This window comes from Chiroxiphia lanceolata, chromosome 12, assembly GCF_009829145.1.
Source record: "Chiroxiphia lanceolata isolate bChiLan1 chromosome 12, bChiLan1.pri, whole genome shotgun sequence".
Lineage (NCBI taxonomy): Eukaryota > Metazoa > Chordata > Aves > Passeriformes > Pipridae > Chiroxiphia > Chiroxiphia lanceolata.
This window is the reverse complement of record NC_045648.1, coordinates 8,593,773-8,619,113: the sequence shown is the minus strand read 5'-3', so window position 1 is coordinate 8,619,113 and position 25,341 is coordinate 8,593,773. Positions and strand designations below refer to the sequence as shown.

Sequence of the window (25,341 nt, the reverse complement as noted above, 5' to 3'; positions counted from 1 at the left end):
CTGCAAAATGTCTTGCATCAAGGTCAAAACTGATGACTAATGACATATTGCCCCAACATCAGCTCCTGTCTCTCTGTATAGGTGCACCCCTCTCCTCAGACATCACATTTCCAGCACATCAAATATTGCAAGGTGCACCCTGGCTGTTGCTTCCGTGGAGAAATTTCTCCCCTGAATAAATGCTTTCTGTGTCCTGCTGCTGCCAGGAGCAAAGCCAGGATGTGCTCAGAGGAACAGCATGGGTCATTTCTAAATCCAAGAGGGAAGGTGTCAACTCACAATTGTCCTTTGAGGTCAAAAGACAGCACAAAGCATCTATAAATTGATGACTGAGGCAGAGTACATTAAATAAATATCTGCCTATTAGTTCAGTTCTGAGTCTCTACAAGAGCCTGAAGGGAAAATAGCTTTTCCCTGATAAACAACAATGAGCCACTGTTTTCCTGGCCAGGTACTCCTTGACTTGGGGGTGATCCTCCAGGTATCATTCTTTAAGGGACCATTATTGTTGCACACTGGAAGACTGTTTCAGTTCACATGCCCCATTAGCAATGATTTATCTGCACTGCCACATTTTTTTATTAATTTTAACTTCAAATTCATTTTCCTCTTCTGCATGGCCATGAGGTTTGCATTCCTGATCAGCACCAGGTGCTCCCCAGGATGACATCAAATGCCCACGTGTCCCACAGCAGCAAAACTACCTGGCAGACCTTGGGAGCAGCAGTGGGACAGCCTAGGGAAGCAACAGCCTGTGCTCATCCTGCTGTTGCTGCACAAAGCCACCAGCCTCATCAGGTTCTTCACTTTGAGGACCAAGCAAATATTTAACAAGTTCCCCTTGCACTGTACCAGAGTTCATTATCTGGTCTCCTGAGCTCCTTCAGTCAGTAATATCCTCTAATTGATGTGATTTGGCACTTGGCCATGGAGTTAAATTGATTTGTAGGCCAGCAGGAGACAGCAGGTGCCCTTTACACTTGAGAAAAGTGGCACGTGGCTTTGTTTATCAGCTGCTGCAAGGGGATGCCATGGCAAGAGATGCCTTTTAGGGGTGGAGGAAGGGTGTTGGCCTTCTTGGTGTCCTCTTACCACAGCCCCTGTTAAGTGACAAGGTGTGACTGCCACCAGTGAGAGTCTGGGCATCTCTCCAGTGATGAAGTTCACCTTTGCTCCTTGACCCCGGGAAGCTGGTGTGAAGGGTGAGAGAAATGAGGAATTCCCTTCTGTAAACCCAGGCAGGATGCACGAGGCATCTCCATGCTCCTTTGAGGGGTGCCCCAACACAGGCTCCCACCTGTGGGCTGGGATTAATCTTTGTTCTGGGGTAAGAAAGTTGCCCCTGGTTGTGTAAGGACAGGAGGAGCAGGGACACCCCCACCTGTTGCTGTCAGTTGTATTAATTATCACATTTCCGAATTGCTTTGTTGCAAATTATTTTAGGACATAGTCATGTAACTCTTACTCAGGATGGTCTACAAGTTTTAACATCCATATGCAACTCACCTTCAGGGTTTTACCTCCAGCATATTAACACTGTGGAAAAAGGAAGTCAGCATGGAATCTCAGATGTTATATCATCAACTTAGTACTCTGAATGTTTAAGTTTACTTGAAAGTCTCTTTTTATAATTATGAAAAAAACATTAATATAGTAGAAAAGTTAAGAATCTCACTTTCCATTTCATCTTATTCCTATTCTGAGACTTTTAAGCTAGCATTGAAACATTTTTCTTATCACACACATTCATCTTTAAGATATTTATTGATAATTAAAAATAATAAGATTTCAATCACTCATATAAAAGTAATAAATCTGAGTAAAGCAGCGTGGCTGGTAGAGGTGGGGGGAAGAGTTCCTTCTCCTCAGATGTCACCTTACTCCAGCCATCAGGGATTTGACAGAGCTGGAAGGATTTTTCCCGAGCACTGGCCAAATCCCACGCGGAAGCCGTTGCCCTGGCAGTAACCTAGGGACAGAAAACAACAGACAGCTTGTTCTGTAAGGACAGCAGGATTTTACCAGGAATAAAAGTGAATAAAGGCATAAAGAGACCAAAACCAAGTGAAAACATATCAGAAATGCAATGAGGGGTAAAAAAAACCCAGACACCTGGAAGAGTTCAAGTAGCTCAGGGATATAAGAAAAAAAGAAGCACAAAATGTTAAACACAGCAATATGCAAGTTCAGTGAATTGATCAAAGAGCAAACAAGATATGCAATATTTCTGTTTTCAAACCTAACCTGGAGCACCATCAATCTAATTGGCAAAGCCATTTGCTGCCTCGCCCAGCCCTGCAATTAATCAAGTAAATCTGGATTCTCTTTCTGGAGCATTAGGACTGCTCTTGGGACATCAGGATGCTTACAGCCAGAAAGATGGTCATTAAACCTTGTCAAACAGCAGGACCTACCCTTGCAGAAGTTGTTTTGCTTTCTAAAATCAAGTGGTTTAGTTCCAGGAAAAACTCAGCATCTGAGTCAAAGTACTCATTTATCCTCTGTGACAGACGTGGAAGGTCTGCTGGCTGCTGCTGAACTCGTGGGGCTGTGACAGAATCTCTAACTCTGGGACAACTCAATCTCTCCCTACTCCTGTGTGATGGAGGAGATGACACTGGGACAGAGATGCTGCAGCGCCTCTTGCTGCCACAGGCCAGCCAAGCTGCTCCAGAAACAGCATCCACCAGCAAAGCTGCAGGCAAGGCAGGGGAGGAGACACAGCCAGGGCCTTCTGGCCCATCTGGGAAGTCTATTCTGGGAAGAAACAGCTGAGGAGACCTACTGTAGCTTTCTGCTACAACAGCTGATCAAAGGGAGGACACAAGTGGTATATGCTGGATTTTAAGGACTGATTTCATAGTTAGAGATGGATTTTCCTGATGGAATACATCAACCTTCCCTGCACGTGATAAGAAACAGCTGCCTTCAAGAGGCCAAGATGGAGCTAAACAGAACAGACCTTAACTCTAATTCCCATCCTTAGCACAGGTCAGTGGAAATCTCCAAGGAGGAGGAGGATGGGTGGGCTCAGGCTACAGGGCAGCCAAAGTTATCACAGCACAAGGACAGACCCTGCAGCTCTAACCCACGGTGCAGCTCTCACAGCCAGGCTGAAATGAAGTTTTCCCAAGGACAGCAGTGCCTGTAAGTGCTTGTGTAAAGCCACAGACACCATCCCAGTGTCTGCCAGGTAATCCCCATCCATAAACAACACTGGAGTAAGGTGCTGTAAGGCTCAGCTCCACTTCCATTTGTCTCATTAGGCTTCATTGCCAGCTTTCCTTTGAGTGCCAGCTTATTATTTCAGTCTAGTTTAGTTATTCCTGCTGTCAGCCACGATTTAAAGCAGCACCAAGGAGAAGCACATTAAATAAAGCGAGCTCTGTGCTGCCAGCAGCCCTGGCCTGAGCTGTGTGTGTGCCAAGGAGCTACTGAGGGGTTTTTGCAGCTGGCTGCCACACACCACCAGCAGCCCCTCCCCTGCAGTGCTCCCTCCCTGACACACTTCTTGGGAGAAAGAAATATATTTCTCTCATTTTATGTGTTAGGTCTCTGAAATAGCTCCCACATGGCGAACAAGAATATGAGGTTGAAACAGGAAACTAAAAATGATGGGTTGGGCACTTGGAGGCACCCCGGGGATAAGATGGAACAGCACTAGCCCTGCCTCAAGAGTGCCTTAAGGCACTGGACCTGCCATACATCACTAAATAGGAGCAGATCCCAAACTGTCCCAGCAGACAGCCCCAGCAGCACCTGGCTCTTTGCAATGCCCTGACCACCACAGTCACAAACTGCTGCCAGTGTAAAATAGCCGAGCTGATCAATGAACATGAGACTGTCCCACTGGGCCCACAGTGCCTTCATCCAGGTCAACACCAGTGCCACTCTGTCATCTTTAATGGTCAAAGACATTCGGGATTCAAAGTATTTATATAAGTACCACACAGCTTGTTCTGGGCATGAAGAACAACATGGGTCATGGACCCATTTGTCCCTGAGGTGGATCCCCATGGCAGCAGTTCCCAAACCACAAGGTGCTACTCACCAATAAGGACCATCAGCATGAACATTGAAAGGGATGTTCACCATACTTAACTGTACCCTAATTTAGGGCTCCTGGCATAGTTAGTGGAGGGAGATTTGCAACTCCGGAGGGCAGTGTGGCACTTAGAATTGCTGGAGGAGTGTCTCTGCACTGGATATATAGGGAGCCTGTAGAGAGCAGTGTCAGATTCCTACACGTGTCAGCACGAGCAGTTGTGGGGTTGTTGGGAGGCTGAAGGATGTCAGAGGTATTGGGGACTCCTGATTTTCATCATCTATGGCTCTGTCCAGTACCTCTCAATCTCCAGTTGTCTCAGCATCTTCCTCTGTAAAACTTGCAGCACCTCACAGAAACACAATTTTCAAGGCTATTGCACAGGCTGCCAGGTGGGAGACAGTGGGGCTCTGGCTGCAGTACCACCAAAACCACTCATAGAGCCACTGCTTGGGAGACTGGAATACGTACATTGCTTTCTTTTTTCATCACAGAAAAGTTCTTGGGTTTTGTTAAAAATCTTTCTGAAAAAAATGATAATATTAGACTGTTTTGTCAAAAATTCCGAAAGTCCTGGTTGGATTAAGAAGGTACAGGTACGTAGGCTCACAGTAGCATCACACCTTCAGGTTGCTGCACAGGGGTTAGTCACTCACGTTTTATCTGCCCTCAGTCACACCTGTTAGTGTTTTCCCATTGCTTGAACCATTTGTTCCTGTGCAGACTATCTCTGATCATATCAGCAGGATGGAGCAGCTCAGAGCCAGGCTGGACCTCATCTGATGACACACAACATCCCACAAAACATTCCCTAAAAATTCAGTAAGCAACATAGCAAAGACATGCAGGCGTGAAACAAAAGTTTCTCATGACTGTTCTTGCCAAATATTTTCCACTTCAAAGCCATAAAGGGGTTGAAAAGAGGAAAGTTAAAAATACATTTGTTTTGCACTAGGTTTGGGTTAAAAAGAAGTAGGAGTGGGATTTAGATCACAAAACACCGTGGTAGATTTTAATTTACAAAACCCTTAGTTTATAGAGATGAAAACTAAAATCATGTCTCAGCATGAAATAGCTCTGAAGCAGAGCCCTTTTCAGAGGGGAGCTGGTCAGCTGTTCTAGCAGGCTTCATGCTGTTTCCCACATATTTGATTTGCAATACACTTCATTGTAGATGCCCAGGCTACAAATGAAATACTATTTGCAAAATAACTTCTTTCAGCATTTGCTGAGCTCTGCTCTACATGCAAACTTGAACTGTGGTGGCAACAATACATCAACTGCTTCTAGTCCCAGGGTATTTTCACCCTTAAAGGCAAACCTAGCTCCATCATCCCCTTAGCACTCACACACCAGCATAGCAAGAGCCTTAAATACTTAGCAAAGCAGACAACCTCATCTGGAAAGCATTTATGGCAGGGAAATTTCTATCCACCTGCTTTTGCCTCCTGGCAGGTAGGATGGAAACAACTGTGCTTGCATGGCAGGTATGTACAGAACAGCCCATCTCTGCACCAGGTGCTTGCCCTGCTGGGATCAATCCATGGAACTGTGTCCTTGATGCAGTGTAAGAGCAGTTATCCACCAGTACCTGTCAGAATGATTTCATCTCCGTCCTGCAGGAATTTACGAGACTGCCCACTGCCAAGAGGGATTTCTTTTGTTCCATTCCAGGACAGCTCCAGCATGGAGCCGAAGCTCTCTGGCTCCTGCAGCAAGAGATTGTAAACAAATTAAGAACTTTTTAGTATCTCTCCTGCTGTTCAGCTACTTGCTGCTGGGACCAGACACACAAGTATGTTACCTCTAAGGAACGGAGTTTTGCTGTTGATTTAATTCATTGACACATTGGCTTCTTTCCCTGCCTTTGCATTTTAATTGCTTGCTGGATATCAGCAGTGATGTTTACAGCTGTTACCTGGTGCGTTTAACACAGTGCTCAACCCTGTAAAAGCAGTTTGGATCTGCCACAGCAAGAATGGAAACAAATGGAGGAGACTTCTACAAATCCATTGCTTTTATGTGGTCACGTTTCAGATTTTTAATTACATTTTGTTCTTCAAAAGAGCAAAGCTGGCAAACGTTTGTGAATCTCTAATGTCATTCTGCCAGTACAATAGCTGGAAGATTCAAAAAGCACATGAGAAATGCTCAAAATGGAAGTACAGGCATCCCATCTTGAAAACAACTTACCTGAGGCTGTCTTTGAGACAGCATGTACAGGATTTGTGTTTGGTGTTTCAGAAAGTGTGAGCTACCCATAAATTGCAACAACCGCCCACATGGCAGTTCAAGGGGAATAACAGCCTAAAGTTGGCTCCAACTTCACTGGAGAAACTAAAAGTTATACCCATGCACCTTTTACATTCTTAGCAGAAATAACAAAGCTGCATTTCATAGAGGGTAAACGGGCTCTGTGGATGCTTGGACACAGAAATTAATTTGCATCTGTTGTAAAACAGTTATTAGGGGAAGGAATACAGGAGAGACTAAAAACCAAACACCAATTAAAAAAAGAAAAACGAAACTGAAAACTCTTCACAGTGTGATTTTGGGGCTACCAAAGCAGCAGCAGATCAAAGTGCCTGAGAAAGAACTGCAAATAGTTCCGTGGCTGCTCAGATCAGCCAGGATTCTGACCCAAGCCCTGCTCAGCTGGTTCTGGATCACTGACCAGCTGCCAGTGATTGTCACTATTTAAAAACACTTACGGGTCCACTGATGGTGCCAGAGGCCAGGAGATCTCCAGGTCTGAGGTTGCACCCGTTGATGGAATGATGAGCCAGCTGCTGTTTCATGGTCCAGTACATGTGCTGGAGGAAGCAGGAACAGGATGCTAAAGCAATGAGGGACAAACCTCTCTGGTGTGCCACTAGGCCATGCAAAATATATTGCATTCTCGGGATGATGCTGGTAAGACTGTCCCTAAAGGAAAAATTCTCTCTTTAATCAGGAACCTTCAACAACCTAAAAGCAACATCCACAGTTACTTAGTAACTGCATTCTGAGCAGTTATATGGCCTGGCTGATAGCACTTATAAAACACATACTTTAACATGGAATTTAGTTCCCTAAAATTTCCCTTTTTTCAGCTGGATGTGATTTTCCCTTTTCTTTTTCCTCTCTAAGGCCAGCACTACTGACCCAGGCTCCATGATTAAGTCCAGTATTTTAATGGCTTTACAGAAAAATCTCCTTATTACTGTTTTGCTGACTACTGATTTACTGATTAAGGTAATTACTATGCAAAGAACCAAATATGAATATGAAATTGATTGAGAAATGCTGCAGCTGGCACTCAGATCTCCTGGCTTCAATCAGTGGGCAGAGGCAGAGCTGCCATGCTGCCCACAGAAGGGCTGGGGCAGACCCAGGCTGGCAGCAGTGAGTTGCATCTAAATTAGAGCTGTGGCTGCAGAGCTGTATTGCACCTTGACAAGGCAAGAGGCAATTCCCTCTCCCTGTGAGCCCTCTGCTCTCACTGCCAGATAGACACATAACTTAGGATGCTCTGAGCACCCCAAACCAAGCAGTGGAAAGAGCTGCCCCCTTCCTCAGTGCTTGAGCACCCAGGAGGTTCCATCTCACAGGGGTGAACTATCACCACCCTCCAACCTTTTCCCTCTGTCTCCTGTGCAGACACACACCAGGCTGGATCTTCAGCTGCATTGGAACAGGCTGCCCAGGGAAGTGGTGGAATCATTACCATCCCTGGAAGTGTTCAAAAGGCATGTGGGTGTGAGGGACATGGTTTAGTGGTGGACTTGGCAGTGGGGGGTTAACATCTGGGCTCAATGATCTTGGAGGTCTTTTGCAACCTTAGTGATTCCATGATTCTATTTTATGATTCTATTGCAAAAAACCAGAATTTAAAACTGCCTAAGGCTGGAGCCAATGGCATCAGCAAGACTGCAAACAAACAAAACATACTGGAGTCTTACCTTGAAATTGGATCTGCATATAGTAGTTGGTGTGTTCATTCCTTCTCCTGCAGAAAATAAGGAGTAAGAAAGAGAGAAGTAAATTGTTTGTGTTGGATGAATGATGTTGGAGTCTTTTATTTTACACATGGATGGAGACTTCTTTTATCACTCTAATCCCTAGTGAGAAACCAGTAATAATGTTTTTTATTGCTACAGAGACCAGTATTTCATAGAAAACAAGTGGGTTTTTACGATGGATAGCACTGGAGTAGCATCAAGCTGCTCATTTTCTATTCTCTGCTCTCCTACAGGAGCAACACCTGGACCTAGCAGTCATCAGGGCCATGAGCTGGGGTCTGAGCTGGGTTGACATCTGGATCCCACACACATGTGCACTTTCCATGCCCCACTTTCCCCTGCCCATGCAAGGAGACCCCACAGGGGCCCTCCTCATCAAAAGCCGACCATCTGGGAAGGCATTCCCTCCTTGGCACACTGCTGCATGGCCAATGGGGAGCAAGAACAGCTTTGCCTCTTTCTCTGACAGGGGCAATCTGGGTAAAGATGGAAAAGAAGGACTGTGGAACCAAGAGCAAAGTGACTGAACGATGTGGTGATTCTGCAGTCCTTAACTGGCAATTTCAGCTTTGTAACCCACTCAGCTTTGCCATACCTTTAATAGCAACAAAGAGATTGATGTCAAAAGTGTAGGGTTCTTTATCCTGAAGGTAGGGCAGTGGCTTGGGATCCTAAAAGCACATAAAAGGCATCACAGTCTAAACAAACAAAAAGGAAAAATTCCACAAGCCACCCAAGAGACTTTTTGTTTACCCAGCCTGTGCTGCCCACCCCATTCATTTCACTGTTCTTACTGCTCAGGTTATCACTTTGACTGGTCTCATGAACACACATAAAAAGATCCTTCTGAGCAGATAGGATATCCCTACAATCTGATTCCTTTTTCTGCACATGGGCTCCAAAAGCATCTCCATCATTTCAGCATGGATATTAGCCCAAAACAGAGTGCTAAGCACACCTTTGCCCTGTGCCAGCACAGAGAAGATGGTGAGGTCTCTGCAAGACTCTCTGTTACCCTTTCCAATCTAACTAAACATTTACATAATGCAGACAACTGGAAATGCTTGAATGAAGTGTTTTGGCTTGAGTCCACCCTCTCTCCATTGCCTGCTGGATGCTCAGTGCTACCAAAAGATCTCTGATCAGTTTATTTTCCAGGTGTTTTAAAGGAGATGATTTTTCTGCCCTGTTAAAACAGGATGACTTAGGGCACCACGTGCCAGGGCCAGTGACATCACTGAGCACTTGAACTCACAGGGCCCTGGTGCCTTCATATGTTCTGAAGCAGAATCACACTTGTAAACTCCATGAAGACAATGCCTGGCATTTATACAGCTCGGTGATTTCCACTGATGGGACTTTCCAGCTCTGCTGACATTTATCTACCACTGCTTTTCCTTTATTTCAACCCTTTGTCCTGCTAACCTGGACAGGGTTTGGCAACACAAATGGCATGAGAGCTTCCATGGTAACAACCCACGGAGAGATGGTTGTGCCAAGGCTCTTGCTCAGGAAGGGACCCAGAGGAACGTATTCCCACTTCTGGATGTCACGGGCTAGGAAGAGAAAATTCAAAGCAGTTAAATGTGTCCTAGGAGTCGCACAGCCATCAGACCTGTGAAAGAGTAACATGAATCAGAAATGTTACCCCCACCCTTTTCTAGCCATTGTGCCCAAATCCTAATTTCAATCCGTCCCTTTTGGACCTTCAACCCCATTTTCTTTGACCAGCGAGATTAGAAAGAAAAGTCAGCAATAAGTAAAATAAGTCAGGCCATCCCCATATAACCAGTATTTTTATCCCCAGTTTAATTAATGCTTTTACACCCAGCTAATGGTCTTTGCCAGTCAGAGGGCCAATTTCAACCAGTTAAATCTTTGTAGAGACTGAGGGATTTGTGATTGCCAAATCCTTTTCCTTGTCCTGACACTGAAATCAATCACCATCCTTGGAATCACCATCCTCAGGGCTGCTCTATCCCTGCCCAGAAGAAACTAGACTGATATTAGCTCTTTTATAAGTAAATAAATCTTCATTAGGCAGCAATTTCTGGTTCTACTGATTGATTGAAGACAGATTAATATAGACACTGAGAAATACAGACAGCACTTCATTTTCATCCCTTCCAACTGTACCCAGTGGTTTCAAGGATCGCTATTCTACTATCAAAATATGTAATTTATCCTTCTCTAAGGTTTCTCATGACACTGTAACCCCCTCTCCAGGCAGACTCCTGCAGCACTGGTTACCGCTCCAGTCGTTCATAAGGACCATCCCAAAGATGTGCTCATGGGCTTTGCTGATAGGAATTGGCTCCCCATACTTGTTTCCAGGACCTACAAAGAATGCCTGAAATTGAAAAGCAACACACTGAGGTTTTTTAAGCTAAAAATCCTTACTGCACAGAGGATTACAGGCACCAGCAACAGAGGCTGGACAGGATGGGCTGTGCATTTCCCATACACATTTAGAAAAAACCCGTGGCCTACTCCCTCTTTCTTCCCCTCCATGAAGCGGGCAGGCTTGATTTACTTAAGAACATTGTGTTGCTAAGAGACAGGCATTAAACAAGGGCACGATGCTGTCAAAACGAAGGAGTGAAAAACAGTCCCTCCTAATTACAATCCGGATGCAGAACAGGTTTGCCCACTGAAAGGACTCTGCCGCAGACAGTGAACAGGAAAGAGTTTAAAATCATCTGAGGGAATGCTGAACATGGCTGGAGCCTCTTGTGACAGTGGAGAAGAGGAGGCAGATGGAGAAATGTGACCACTAAATAAAACAGGTCATGAACTGGGTGCTTGCACTCGCTCCCTTAGGAAATGTACAGCCAGAGCACATGGCAGAGGATTCTATGGGGAATCAGTTGTCTCTTTCTGCCAACAATATGGAAGTTTTTTCTTCTGCTTTTGCAGCAGCCACCAGTAAAACTCAGGCTGCAAAGCAGAGGTACAGCAGCATCACAGGTACCCCACTTTATGGGGCTGCTTCCCCCTTTGCAGCATTGATTTACAAAGCATACAGTATTAAAGGCTTTCACTTCATTTTTAGTACAATTTGCCTCAACAGCACACTTCTTTCTTTTTTTTTTTTTTTTAAGAGGAAAGATGGGGAACAAATCATATAAAAATTATATAAATCATTAAAATTACATAAATCTTAATGAATACAACTCTCCCTTCTGGACCACACTAAACCACAAAACATTGTGCCTTCCAAGCATGTTTTGTTACAACATCCACAGTACAGGTTACATCTTTCCAGCCAGGAGGACGAGGAGTTTGAGTCACACGCCCAAGAACCCAGGGCTTCCTCTGCTCTAGGCTCAAGCCTGTACTTTCAAAACTCACAGGGTCCATTGAAAGATCCTGCTGTGGTGCAGAGGTAGCTGCTAACCAGGTAACAGGCTCTGGTGTCTGATAAAAGAAATTCTGCCTGCCTGCTACCAGACTGCTGCGCTGGTGCTCAGGTTGGGGCAGTCGAGCTGTTTCCAGCCTGAAAGCTGTATGAGCAAACCTCCCAGTGAGCTAATGCACCCTCATCCTCATCAGAAGGAAAGCTTTTCTCCACAGAACTCTTTACTGCCTGCCACATAAACTGCTCAGAGGGGAACATAGGAATGGACCTTATAGGACATTCAGTTTAGAAGAAGCTAAACCCACCCCTTTCTTCTCTGTTTCTATTTTAATGTTTTTCAAGTGGTAAGGAAAAAAAAAAACCCAAACCCATCTCACCATTTCTAACTCGATATCCAGACGTTTACAAGCACCAAACACTGGAGGTTTATCTGTAGGTAGGAGAAAGAGTATTTTACATCAGGAAGGCAGGTAGGGAAATAGATGTAATGGCCAGAAGAAACAGAGCAGCTGGTGCTGCCTGGCATAGAAACACAAGATGGACTTAACCCACGGCTTTCTCTTGACCTGACCCAAGGCTGGGGTTTAGACAAGGCCTCCAGACCCTTCCTCTCCACTACTCTGTGATGCGGAGGAAAAGTAAAAAAAAAAAAAAAGTAAGAATCCACATTAAAATCCTAGCATGGACTCACCATTGTCAGGTTTCATTTGTCCCACAGGTCTCTGGATAGGCGTCCCAGACACCACAACAGATGATGCCCGACCGTGATAACCAACAGGTAAGTGCAGCCTTGTGAAAGAGCATCACAGAGCATGGTTAGCTGTGTACCAGAGCAGCTTTTTGAGGTGGAAGCACCGTGGGGTTGTGAGGTACAAGGAGAGAGATCTGCAAAGATGGGCATGGTCACTGGCACCTTACCTACTCTGATATAAAGACATGAGTGAACTGTAATCCAAAGCCATGTAGCAGTCAAGGCACTTCAGTGCCACTGCTCCAATTAATCCTTAGAGCTTAAACCCTGCTTTTTTGTCACTCAGCAAAAACTAATTTCTTAGGTAAATCTGTCTTTGAATCAGGGGACTGCAGGGTAACTGGTGTGGCTGCTGCAACAAAATGCAGTGCACTTGGGTGAGGCTGGGGATATGTGAGGTTCAGTTCTGGTATCAAATTCTTGACTCTGTTCTCATCTGCTATGAATTGAAATCAGAACATTCCTGAAAAACTACTCAGATCATTAAAAATTTATATATACATAGAGATAAGCCTGCAAAATAATTCTGCACTAGAGAAAAAGCTAAGCTACCCACCAGTTTGGCATCAGAGCGTTCTCCTTCCCCCTGAACATGATCCCAACGTTTGTGGCATGTTGGCGTGAAGAATAGAAGTCAGTGTAATCTCCTGCATGAGAAGAAAGCCATAAAATAGGGATCAATGGCAGGAAAGTCCCTCATCTGCTGGGGGGCTAAAGCACATCATATGCTGCTGGCAATGAAAAGAGCAGAAAAGGAGAGAGCGAGAGTGCTGGGTATGGTCATGTAATTACAGCATGAAGGGGTGATTAACAGTTTACCTATAAATTATGCATATGAAAATGGCTTTTTTTTTTTTTTTTTTCCAGTAGATAAGAGAGGGAACAGCACAGGACATAAAGCAGCAGCCCCCTTTCAGAGACAAGGCAATTCCCAGTGCTTTTCCTCTTGCCGGTGGTACCCCGTGGAGGGACTCGGCTGATAGTCAGGACATCTGCTGCCCTCTGCTGCCATCCTTGCAAACAGCTCCCACCCTTCGGAACCACGGGAAACCGGAGGAAATGGGGGGAAAACCTCAAATTAGGAGGATGCATTTTCATTATATTGTTTTGTGAGCTCAGTAAGTTATCCTGCAGCTCCAGGAGGATTCAGCAGTAAGTTATCCCCTGCAGTTTCAGCCTCCCAGCAGAGGATCCAGCCATTCAGGACAAGCAAGAACCACGCACAGAGCAGAGCTGCAGGTAAGTGTTGTGGAATCCTAAATTCCTTGTATCTCCAAGACACAGCCTCGTCGCACTGCCAGGGCAGTGCTCTGTTCCCAGCACTCATGAGAGACAGGAGCCAGCAATTTTTTGACAAGACATATTGAACCTGTGAAGCTATTTTCAGGGAGGTATCACACCTGTGGAAACTCCACATGGTTCCTTTGGGACAGGCTAGGCTTTGTCCCAAACCGAGCTGTGCTCCATGGAAGTCAAAAGCCCAGTGGGAACAGAGTTGGATGGGAAATGGGCAAGTTCACATCCTTGCTCCTATGAAGGTTAAGCCCTCAAGTGACTTTGATCAAGTTGGTTTGGGTCCAAATATAAATTTCTGTTAGAAACAGGAAAATGTTTATATCTCTACATGAATATACTAATTCCAAAGCATTCCATGGCCTCATGGGAGTGGTGGTAAGATCTGGGATGCAGAGTAATGGTCTGGGAGTAGAAACTCATCCCTCTTTATGATGCCATGCTGGAGTATCTGCCTTGAAAAATTTTGCAAGACCTGAATTATTTTCTGATGGCAAAAGGGGAAATTGTTGGAAACTGAACAAGTGTTTCCTGCCTGGCTGTAGTCACAAAGGCATCACAAAGGTAATCCAATCTGATGACAGGAGTTATGTACCACCAGACAACCCTGATTTAGTGGAAATTGCGTCCAGGAATCTTCTGGCTCCTATTAAGCTTCCCCAGGCTTTTATTCTTGTGCCACAGACAGCACCTACCTTTCATTATGTGCAATAATCTACTTCTGGCTGCTGCAGAACCCATTCCCTGTCACAGCTATGATCTGACTGTCTGAGCAGGCTGGAAATAAAGCAGCTTGTCTGTGCAGGAGCAAAGGGCAGTGCTGAGGAGCCCTTGGCTGCGGGGAACTCACCGATGTGGGCGGGCAGGTGCATCGTTGCAGAAGCTTGAGGTACAAACGCTCTGAAATGAAAAATGACGCCTTCAGCTCTCAGAAAACTTGCAACTCTCGCCTGTAAGAAGCACGTAAAGAGACCGACTTGCTCTCCCAGCTCCTTCCTTAATTTAGTTTGCAAAGCCTTGTAGCAAAAAAACCTTGCAGAAAAATCTGATGACTGCACAAGCTTGTAACTTGAGATGGTTACAGCCGAAAGGAGCATCTGTCAGGGTGCGAGTGGGAAGGGGGGCATGCCTGAGGCCAGCTGGGTTTCCAAAGGGCACAGAGAAACACCCTGTGCCTCTGCTGCGTGGGCAGGATGATTTCATGGGATGTGGCTCTTGAGGTGGCCGATTTGAACTTCTGGCACCGGTCAGGGAAGGTTCAACCGAGGTTCAACCCCACTTCTGCACATGTGTGCCTAAATCCCCCAGGGAGGAACAGCTCCTGCTGGCTGTCAGAACAGGCACTTGCACCATTTAAAGCATCACTCCAGACACACAAGAAGATATAGGGTTAATGAACATACATTTTCCATCAGCACAGCGAGGAGCAGAGCACAGTCCTCCCCTCCTGCCCCTAGGCCACTACACTGCCCCAAGTCTGAAGCCAATCTGTGACCACAGATTCAGTTTTAGCAAAGTCAGGTAGTTGCTGAGGACAAACTGCTCCAGGTGTGACAGGCAGGGAGGGAGACGCTGGGGAAGGTGGGAGAGGTGGAGACTTGCAGCCACATCTTCATGGAAGGCCATGGTGAAGGGGCCATAGCCAGAGAACCAGTCCAGCCCACCCCACACCTGCCTGGGCAGCCCTGCTCAGCCTCCACAGAGAGGCAGCAGGTCCAGGCACACCCCAGGGCAGAGCTTGGTGTTTCCAGGTGGAGGGTGACACCCCAGATCTGCAGGCAGTTACAGGATTAATCAGAGATTAATCCTGAGGTAGTAAAGAGAAGGAAGCACACAATGTGCTCAAACCCCAGTTAATTCCCACATAGGAGGCAGGTGGCCACATTCAGACTTTTGATTTGGGTGCCTCAGATCACAGGGTGACCTCAGTGACACAGGGCACAGCTGGAAGCTCACCATTCCTGCAGCTTCACTCCGCTCCCTCACCTTCTCCGCAGCTCCGTGTTGTCCCTCAGGGTGGGCTCTCCAGCCGACAGCAGCCTCTGGAGTAAAGCCCTCGCCTCCATCCACGCCGGCCGGCCCAGCCCCATGAAGGCGTTCAGGGTGGGCTGGTAGAGACACAGAGGTGGGGCAACAGGGAAAAGACCATGTTTTGTTCATCCTTCATGAAGATGTCCTGCACTCCCATCCGAGTGCTGGATGTCTGTGGCCAGGGTTATGCAGCAGTGGCTGCCTAAATCATCTGTCCCACCTCTTCATGACTGCCTACACCCCCATTCACCCCCCACAAGTCCTCTGCAGCAGGACCTGATGCATGTTTGCATCACCCCATCCTAACACACCACTTCAGGCCTTGGTGGCTTTGATATCTCAATCAGCTGTAACCAGAGGTCATTTATATTTATCTTTACCCTTAACACAACCTCCCTGTCATTAATATCCCATCCAATTCCTTGCCATGAAGTGTTGAAGGCACAAGTAGGATTGAATTGACATTAAGGCTTTGTGTCAGATCCCTGCATTGCCAAAGGCTGGTTACACTTTCACTGAAAATGCCCTTTGGACCCCCAGTGCCCCAGCTCTCCTTCCTGTCACACCTGTGATGGTTTCCCCTAGAGCAGAACCTGCCTGACAATACATTTCTAGTTCACGTTCATTATCTCATCACAAGTTGCCAAAGTCCCTTGCAGAACATTTCTAAAATGTGTGCGGAAATTAGAAGAATAGACTCTGATAAATACCTGGTCAAAGACGTGCTGATGTTTGGCAAGAGCTGGTCCATTGAAAAGATGTTTAATGACACTGAGATCCAAAATCTGGTCTCCAATTGCTACCCCAAGCCTGTGCCGAGGCTGCAAAGCAGCAAGAGGAGGGGGGAAGAGAAGAAGAGATTATGCTTGTAGCCAAAAATTCTCCAAAGAGGGCATGGGGGAAGACAGTGACCACAGTGAGTTTAATCCATCTGGGACAAGGGTCTGATGCCACGGCAATAGGCCATTAAGAGCCAGTCTATGAGTCTGGCTGCTGAAAAACATCTATGGGCAGAGCATCATTGCAGTCTTCTGGCAGACCTTGAGAGGTGGAAGACAGCCTCAGCCCCATCTTTTGGGGAAAGGACAGCACAACAAGCAGAGCTTTCTCTCCCTTTCCCCCAGAAGTATTTGCCCACCCCTCATTAATGACAAGCACTGCAGAGTAAGCCTACACACGTGAAGTAGCCAAATGCTATTGCCCCTTTTACAAGTGAGAAACTGAAGCACAATGGGCAGGATGGATTCTATCCCTATAACCATGTAACAGGAGAGAGAAACAGGCATTTCTGCACCCCAGCTCCTTCCCAGAGGGCTACGGGTGCTCTGGACCACCCTGACGACACCAGGCACGCAGAGCACCTTGCTCAGGCACGTTTTTTCTGCACCACATGGGACGAGGCTGCCCTGCACCACCCATCCTCACACCACCCCAGCCTAGATCCTCCCTTCAGGAACAGAGAGGAACGGTGGGCTGTGGCTGCACTGGCTGGACAGATGCAGCCCAAGAGACAAAGCCCCCGTTCATCCCCGGCGCGTGCGGAGCCGGCGGTGCCGGCGGGGCAGCAGCACGGACGGACCCACGGCAGCTCCGCCGCAGCTGCGTGGGGCTAAAAAATGCAGACAAATTTCAATTATTTGTGTCTACGGGCAAAGAAAGACAAACTAGTCACAGTCACCCTGAAAACAAGCTCACCAAAATAACCATCCGTGCTATTAAACCTGGGGTTTTTTTAACCTTTAATTTCTAAACAAGATTCCAAGTGTGGTAGTAAGTATTTATTCAGCAAACATTCCTGCAGAAGAAAAAACTAAAGGTCACGTCAGGTTAATTTGTAACTGGGATAGTCAGGAATTACATCAATTGTTTTACCCTGAAATCATTAAAACATTGGACTACTTTTAGAACGTTATTTTCCTAAATAATTTCCGTAAGTCCTTGCCTGTCTTGTCACAGGGTTTGAGTGAAGATGTTTTCTTCAAGTAGTTATTGAAGAAGGCAGAAAAATAATCCAACCTTGCTAGATAACAGCACACACATGTAGGAGGAGATTAAATGAACCATCTCAGTTTTATCTTTAGAAAATACCACATCAGAAAACACAATCTTATGGTTTAAATTCTTTTTTTTTTTTTTGTTTTAAACCTGCACAGATAAGCAGCAGAAATCAGGAGGTAATCATGAAGTTTCCATGAGCAATGATACATAAATTCTCTGCTTTTTCCTTCCAAGATGCAGCTCTTGGCATGTTTCCTTTTCTCTGGGAGGACTCATCTCTGGGCCTCCATCCCGTCAGGCACTTGGAGGTGTGAGGTTCAGCCTAGCTGGGCTCAGTACTCATGAAAACAGAAACTGGGAGCTACCTTTTTGGCAGAAAGGTGAACCATGTTTTCATATGTGATCATAAATACAAGATCTGAAGCTGGCTCAACCTGTAGCCTTTGGGCACAGCTACAAACGTAACACACTTGCACATGTTTAACGCAGCACTGCATAAACATGCCCAGTAAAACACAAGTCAGCTGCAAAAACAGATAAAACATACATTTGGTGCCCTGGTTGAATGCTTTGGCAGCCACTAACCAAACTCACTCAGAGCAGTATTTAATGTGGTTTCTTAAGGGTGACATTGTTACTACAATCAGTCACAAAAAAGATGAGGGATTGAGCTAAAAAAACTGAGTGTGAACTGTGCTGTGCCTCTACATTGGGAGTGAGAGGATCAAACAGATTTAATGATTTCACAGAAAAAGTCAAACACACAAAAACTACCATACATATTAGCCAAAGTACTTCTCGTCACTATTAACACCTCTCATTTCTTTTGTGCAGTTTTAAAGAAGATGACATCAAAATAATCGCACAAGGAAATGCAGCAGCTACAGCTTTGCTGATAAGCCAGGAAGGCTTCGCAAGTGTCTCGGGCTGGGAAGTTTTCCTTTCTCCCAGGCTGCTGGGAAATTGTGCTCTCTCATAGCCCTGGAACAGTTACAACACCCCAAGGACAAAGTTTGCTGTTACTCACCTCCTCCTTAGTGGAGAAAACCCCATAGGGGAGATTTTGGAGAGGAAAATCCGAGTCCTTGTCTACCTGGATGAAAGACATGCTGAACACTGAGCAGTCCCTGTTCACAGATGACAGCACCCACCTCCCGGGTGCTACACGCCTTCCGAGGAGGAAGATCCCCTCCAGGTGTTGTAGCCCAGGGCAGGAAAGCATCAAATCCCACCCTCTGTCCTCAGACACAAACCAATCGCTGCTCAGTCGCCATCCCACCCCTCTGCCTGCTCCCCTGGCAGGTTAATCAGTGCCAGAGCTTTGCCTGAGTCAGCAGCTGTTGACTGCTCCCAGCCAGGCAGCGACCCTGGGGAAACAGGGTCTCCCTGCCCACAGTTACCTTTCCTGCAGGCATTCAGATGTGTAGATGGGGCACTTGATTTAGGGGTGGACTTGGCAGTGCTGGGTTAACTGTTGGACTGGATGATCTGGGAGGTCTTTTCCAACTTTAATGCTTCTACAATTCTATAAACCCTCACATGAAACTGAGGTCTTCCTGAAACAGGTACCTTGCTGTGGGTGAAGGATGTGACCAGACAGCTCCAAGACCAGAGGGAAACCCACTCATTTACCTTCTGAGGGGTCACTTATGTGCCAGGATGCTGGTGAAATGATTATGCCCATGCTGAGCAGTTCTCCCACCAGGAGCTCAGCAGTCCTTGAAGTTGGACAAGATGATACAACAGCACCCATGACAGCTCATCTGGATCAGCCACGCACTAGTGGCTCACAAGGTGCTGTTTAAAAGGGGTTCTTCTTTAAATAATATAACGCATAGCACAAACTTGTGAAGAATTTCCTGTAAAGTTCCTGTACCTAAGGTACAACTCCGTTCCACTGGCTGTTGGAATTGTTTTAAACACAGTGAAAATGTTTCATAGCAACATTGGAGGATTTGGATTATAGAACCTGCTTATTCCAAAAACAAAGCAAAACCACATTGAAAGCGTGTTCCAAAACACCCTGTCCAATGTGAGAAGACATTTACTCAAGCATTTTGCAGTGCTGTGAATATGCTGGTGTTAATTAAAATGTTAACCTGCTAACCTCGAGCTGATGACACAAAATACAGAATGAAAAGCAGATCAGCCACCAGGATAACATAGAGCCAGTGCCAAGGCAAACACACGTGACACACAATTCTCAGGCGTCAGGGAAAGGTGGATTTCCAGTCCAAATGCAAGTTCATGCATCAGGAGCATATATTCTTTCCATATTCTTAACTCTGAGAGACCTGCACGAGCCAGGCCAAAGGAAGTTTGTTAGATGGCTTGGAGAAGGACAGGTGTGGAAGCAGACCTACCTCACTGTGGGCACAGCTGCATTTCCTACAGTGTGATCAGGAGCCAGAGATTTTTGCTTTTTAACAGGTGGTGGTAAAGGTAGTGTGTGAATTCCAAAGGCAGTCACTTTTGTTGTATCATTTCTTTTTTCAGTCTCTCAGATACCAGAAAATACAAACATCACTAATTGTGAAATCTCTGGTGTCTCCACTCTGCATGGCCCAGAAGTACCAGTCATGTCCAAGGCAGACTGGTGGGGAGGGTGCACAGGGGAGAGAAAAGGACACACTTAGGAAAAGGGAGAGACCAGAAAAAGGGAAGAGGGAGAAATCAAAGTGGATTAGAGAATAGGGAAGTAGCAAAAGAGGAAACCAAACAAACACCCACCAAAGATGACGCTGCTGCTCTTCCACAGTCTGTGCTGTGTAAGAGGAAGTGTTCTGAGGAAACACAGGATCTCTGACCCCTGATAAGGCAGGCCATTACTGAAACTTGCCAGTCAGAGTTATTTATTCCTTCCTTTATAAAACCCATGTGCTCATAGATTATGGTTACAACATTTTTGCAAGCACAAGCTACTTCATTTATTATTGGGTCTTGCAGATTACTTTCTATAGTTACCAGAGAAAGCTCCTTCTGCTGCACAGTTTATATCCCAAATGTAGTGCTTTATCTACTAATTGCCAGCCATAGCTTTTAGAAAGCATTCTGAATTTTAAAGGATGGAGCCAGCTTTGATTAAAAATTTAATGTTTTAAATAAAGCCATGCAATTACATTTATTTCACAAATGCTTCAAAGCAACAGCAAGTCAGCCAGTGAAATTTCAACTGCAGATCAGTACCATTTGGAGGGAAGTTGGTGCTACTTTAGTGTGGTGTTAGGTTTGGTGATAAGCAACACTGGCTGAAGTTTCCATGGCACTACAGAAACCACCTCAAAGTTATGGAGAAGACCAGGGGGGTTGAAGGGTTGAGGCACAGACTTTAATCTCACGACACCTGAAGAAAGACACTTACTGAGCACCTTCACAAGACAATAAAAGAACAATTCCTCCTGCAGTGCTGTCTGTCAGATAGTGGATCCCAAACCCCACGGCTCAATTTCCTAGAACCAGAATGACACACATGGCTGCTCCACATCTCCACTGATCACACCAGTTTTACCTGCAGGTCTGCCTCAGCTCAAGTACATTGTCACAAATGACCCAAACTCCTGCATACGAGTGACACACTGCATGGGAAGCACTCCCTGGGCAGAAGCAACACACAAAGTAAAAAGCTTCTGGAAACTGTGGTGTCTGATAGTTAGAAGTGAAAAGGTTAAAAAAAAAATAAAAAAAATCAACAGTTAGCTGGCATTGGGATACACATGATTGCTGTGAATAAATACACTGTAAGTAAAGAAATCACCAGTGGAAGGTCCCCATTAAAAGAAAGCAAGAGGAATCCAAGTTATATATGCCAGTGACAGCCACAGGGGCTCAGATTTTTTTAAATTTTATTTAATCAAAGTTAAGACGTGGATAAACATAAATACAGCACAGGTACTTCAGATCATTCTTCATATTTGTGTACAGACAAACTGATGGATGAAATCCCAATGAAAACTGCAGTCAATGAAGTGCATACAGCCTTCCCCCCACACACACAAAAACAAACCCCAATTAAAAAAAAAAAAAAAAAATCCCCCACACAATCTCAGCACACACTCTCATTACAAATGATTCATACATAAATAGGTAGAGGGTGCAAACAAGCTAATATGCGAACATGTATAACCTCTCGTTAATGGGAAAAAAAAACCAGAAGCAGCCATAATGATTAAAATACATTCAGTTACTGATAACTAGTTGTGCCATACAAGGCATTATCAAAAAAAAAAAAAAAAAAAAAAGGAAATTGTGCTGCAGAGAAAAGCTATATACAACAAGAAAATAAACTGCAAAGTTAACGCATGCATGTTTTATCCTGGAAAAGCACAGCCCTCCAATATTTTCTCCACGTTTGTTATAAAAGCCCTCTGCACTCAACTAAAATTAAAATGATCTTAAAGGATAATATTTGTAAAGTTTACTTAAGTCTTCAGCCACAGAAAACTGCAATGAAAATAATGTTCAGAGTCATTTTCAAAACAAAAAAAAACAAAAACAAAAAAATCTATTCATCTGATGACATGCATGATTAAAAGGTCTAGGCAAGATACACTGCTCTACGTTCCTGATGACTAAGGAAAAAAGCTCAAGTCAATTTAATCTGCAGATGGTCAAAGGATTTTTGTATTCCAGCAGAAGCAGCAGTTCAGATCTTCTGGATCTTTTCCCCAACAACTACAGGATTCTCTTTTCTGATCTTCTCAGCAGCATCAGCTTTGTAATTGTAAGAGCAACTGTGTACATCTGAGTAACGGTGCATTCCACAGTAAACGTTCCCACACCGACATTCGAACCCTGTGGACAGAAACAGCAGCTTAGACATTTCAACATTCTTAATTACACTGGCTTGTTTTAAATCCTGAATGTATTCACTCACTAGCAATAAATCTCAGTCACCAGTGTCAATCAGCCAAAGAGCCTCTGCTGCAGAAAGCATAAGAATCACAAATAATACATTTTTAAGTGTTCACAGGAAGATTTGATTTGACCATTGCTTCCTATCACACGATACACTAGCAGAGAACATATTCCTAGACACCTCGTGCTCTTTTCTTTGTTTATGAACCTTCACCCTGCAGAACTCAAGTTCTCAGGCCCCTTCACTTGACCACTGCAAAGCTGGTTAGTGAAGGGCAGCAAACTATCATCCAATTCCTCAGCTAAGCAGAGTTCCTAAGGGAAGTATTTGGAATTATGAACTTCACTTAAAGACAGGAGGCTGAAAAACAAAATAATACATGAATAACTAATCTAGCAAGAGTCAGCAGAAAGCATCTTTGACTAAGTGTTATCTCAAATCAACATCGAGACGACTATGCCCCATCTTCCCTTTAAGGGAACATTTCAAAGGTCCAAGGCTTTGAACAACAAATCTCAGAAAACTGAAATCAGTATTTCTTACCAGTAAGTCCAACCTTCTTCCTGCACATGAAACAACGATTCTTTTTCTGTTTTGGTTTGTCAAGCGACTTGTCTTGTTCTTCAGGTGTAGGCTCTGCATTCTCTGACACTGAAGCTGACATTAAAGAAGTTAATAAGAACAGTGAAAAAAAAAATCTGTCTCTCCCCTCCTCTAAGTCCTACAATAATTTAAAGTTCATGATGTATAATTAGCCATTTTTCTGCAGCTTCCACGCCTGAAGTGTAATGGTGTCTCAGCAGTGACTGCAACTCCCTCCTTCTAGACCGTCAACATAATTTAAGGGGAGGATTCACTAAATGCTCACATACAGTTCACAATACAACACCACCATAAAAAACTCAGAGTAATTAAACATTAGGTTTAAGAGTAAGATTCAGATATGGGAAGAAAATCCAACACCCCAGTGTTTCCCCACAGTTTACCAGCCCAGTTCCCACAATCTGCTTGTAAGAAGCACTGTATGTAACAGGATTGGTGAGCCAAACACCCTCTTTCAAATCCTGAATCAACACTATTTTTGCTGAAGGCTGCAACACTGAGACCACACAGAATGCAGTGTTTCAGAACAATCTCTACCACTGTGATGCTGCTGCTCTTGCACACCTGGAAAAAGCCTACACAGGAGCTAGTCACTACCCGGGTTGAGAAACATCAGCTCTGGATACACAGACTTACAGGGAGGAACTACACTGTCCTGAAACACAGAAGGAAGCAGGTGAACACCTAATTTTAAAGATGCTTTTGCTAAGGCCACTTTCAACCTACTTTAATGTTCTCTCACATCTAAAAGAAACAGGTTATAGGTTGCATGGGAGAATACAAACAAGTAATGGTAGTATTTGCCTGACCCAGGTAAAAATAGAAGTTGGTTGCTTTTCCACAAGTATTTGCACATTCCTTACATTACAAAACAGAAACAGAAATCAAAACCCCCAACTTCATTTCAAGAAGGGCTAAGAGCCAACCTCTGCCTAATGAGACCACAGCAGAACAAGTCTCCAGTGAGTAAGGCACACAGAAGTTAGGAGTATTTGCAGCAAAGAACAAAAGCAAGCTCCAGCTGGGAGAAATGTCAATGGAAGCAGAGCTAGAACCAGTGCTGTGAGGAAAGGAATACAACAGTAAGCTCAGACATTTGTCAGGGAAAAAGCTGCAGGCATCTCTGTGCAGCTGGACTTTTGTTCAGCAGAGACTGTCAGATGCAGTTCTGTGCTAGTTCTACGCCAGTCGACAGCTCTTCTGCATGACAATTCCAGTCAGGTTTTTCCTGTGCTGCTATTCTGATGATTTTTTTATTTTTAAAGAAAAGGGCACTTATCATTTTGTCTATGTATCAAAACATTATAGTCTGTACTAAGCAACATCAATGGGTAGCAAGATACCTGATCACCAGCAAAGACTTTGCCTGAGGGGACAGCATATTCCACAAGTTCATCTAGCAAAGATACTATTACACATGGTTTATTAAATCCTTTTAAATCACCATGTATGTTACAAGAAGAGCTTTTCTTTGTCCTGAAATTTCTAACAATTGATAGTTGGCAAAAAAGCTTCAATGGCTTTAAAAGGCTGTAAAGGGCACATTCCTGAGTGGACAGATAATATCCAAAGGTTTTCAAGATAAGAAACAAAAGCAGCAAGGACTAAAATAGGAGAGATAAGTACCAGAAGGGGCAAGACTTACTCAAATGAACTTTTGCAGCTTTATATGAAACAGACATTGCAGTGCTTATTAATTCATTAAGGCAGCTCCATGCCATGAATTAGCCTCTAGCAGCTAACATTCTCAAGCTTGCATTTCCTGTTGTAGCAAAATCCAGTTACCTCAATATAAGTTTCACTAAAAGCCTCTGTAACTATTTGCTAAATTTAGGGAAAACTGGCACTCTTCCCTGCATAACAAGGCTCTCATACATACTTACATTTTCTTTGTGCGTATGGCTCTCACATTAAAAAGGTTTAAAAATATTTAAGAGCTGCTGCTCAGTGTAGAACTGAGTGGGAAGATTCTTCTACTGTGTCACAAGTCACTCACTTTGTATCTACTGTAGTAACCATAAATTTTAGGTCTCAATTTGCACAGAAGCCAGAGATTTGACTCAAAATCCTCGATGACAATCACGAATATCCCAACCACTAAGACACCCTTAGATGACCAAGTGCCAGTGGTTCAGTGCTCAAACTATAAGCTAGCTGTGATGACCACAACAGAATAAAGGCAGGTAAAATACAAGACTGCCCAGCAGCTTGGAGCTTGCAAGAAACATGTTGCAGCCACTCCCAGCTGCTGGACTTCATCTGGATTCCAAGATGCTGCTGCCTGCTTTCCTTGAACAAAAGTCCTCCCTTCCCCCAGCCCCAGCTCTGCCTTTAGCCAGAGCACAGAAGTACTTGGCAGCACCAGTACAGGGTGCCAAACCAAAAAGGAGTAAGGCATGAACACAC

General features: G+C 44.7%; 2 protein-coding genes across 5 annotated transcripts in view; both read right to left on the bottom strand.

The window, feature by feature from the left end:
• Positions 1-1,745: 1,745 nt before the first annotated feature.
• Positions 1,746-18,765, bottom strand: FAH (fumarylacetoacetate hydrolase). Its single transcript, XM_032700591.1, has 14 exons — positions 18,505-18,765; positions 16,190-16,300; positions 15,435-15,556; positions 14,299-14,348; positions 12,712-12,802; positions 12,096-12,193; positions 11,782-11,834; positions 10,297-10,396; positions 9,472-9,602; positions 8,642-8,717; positions 7,987-8,033; positions 6,757-6,858; positions 5,637-5,754; positions 1,746-1,969 (listed from the first exon to the last, which is right to left on the bottom strand). Exons 1-14 carry the CDS (start codon positions 18,697-18,699, stop codon positions 1,890-1,892), a joined length of 1,374 nt encoding a protein of 457 aa, XP_032556482.1. The 5' UTR covers positions 18,700-18,765; the 3' UTR covers positions 1,746-1,889.
• Positions 18,766-21,273: 2,508 nt separating this feature from the next.
• ZFAND6 (zinc finger AN1-type containing 6) overlaps positions 21,274-25,341 on the bottom strand; it is a 36,551-nt gene continuing 32,483 nt past the window's right edge. For all 4 annotated transcript variants that reach the window (XM_032699888.1, XM_032699890.1, XM_032699889.1 and 1 more), the window contains 2 exons: positions 22,876-22,989; positions 21,274-22,268 (listed from right to left, as the gene is read on the bottom strand). In XM_032699888.1, the coding sequence (XP_032555779.1) occupies positions 22,120-22,268; positions 22,876-22,989 (263 nt within the window). In that variant the 3' untranslated portion in view covers positions 21,274-22,119. The remainder of the gene's footprint in view (positions 22,269-22,875; positions 22,990-25,341) is intronic.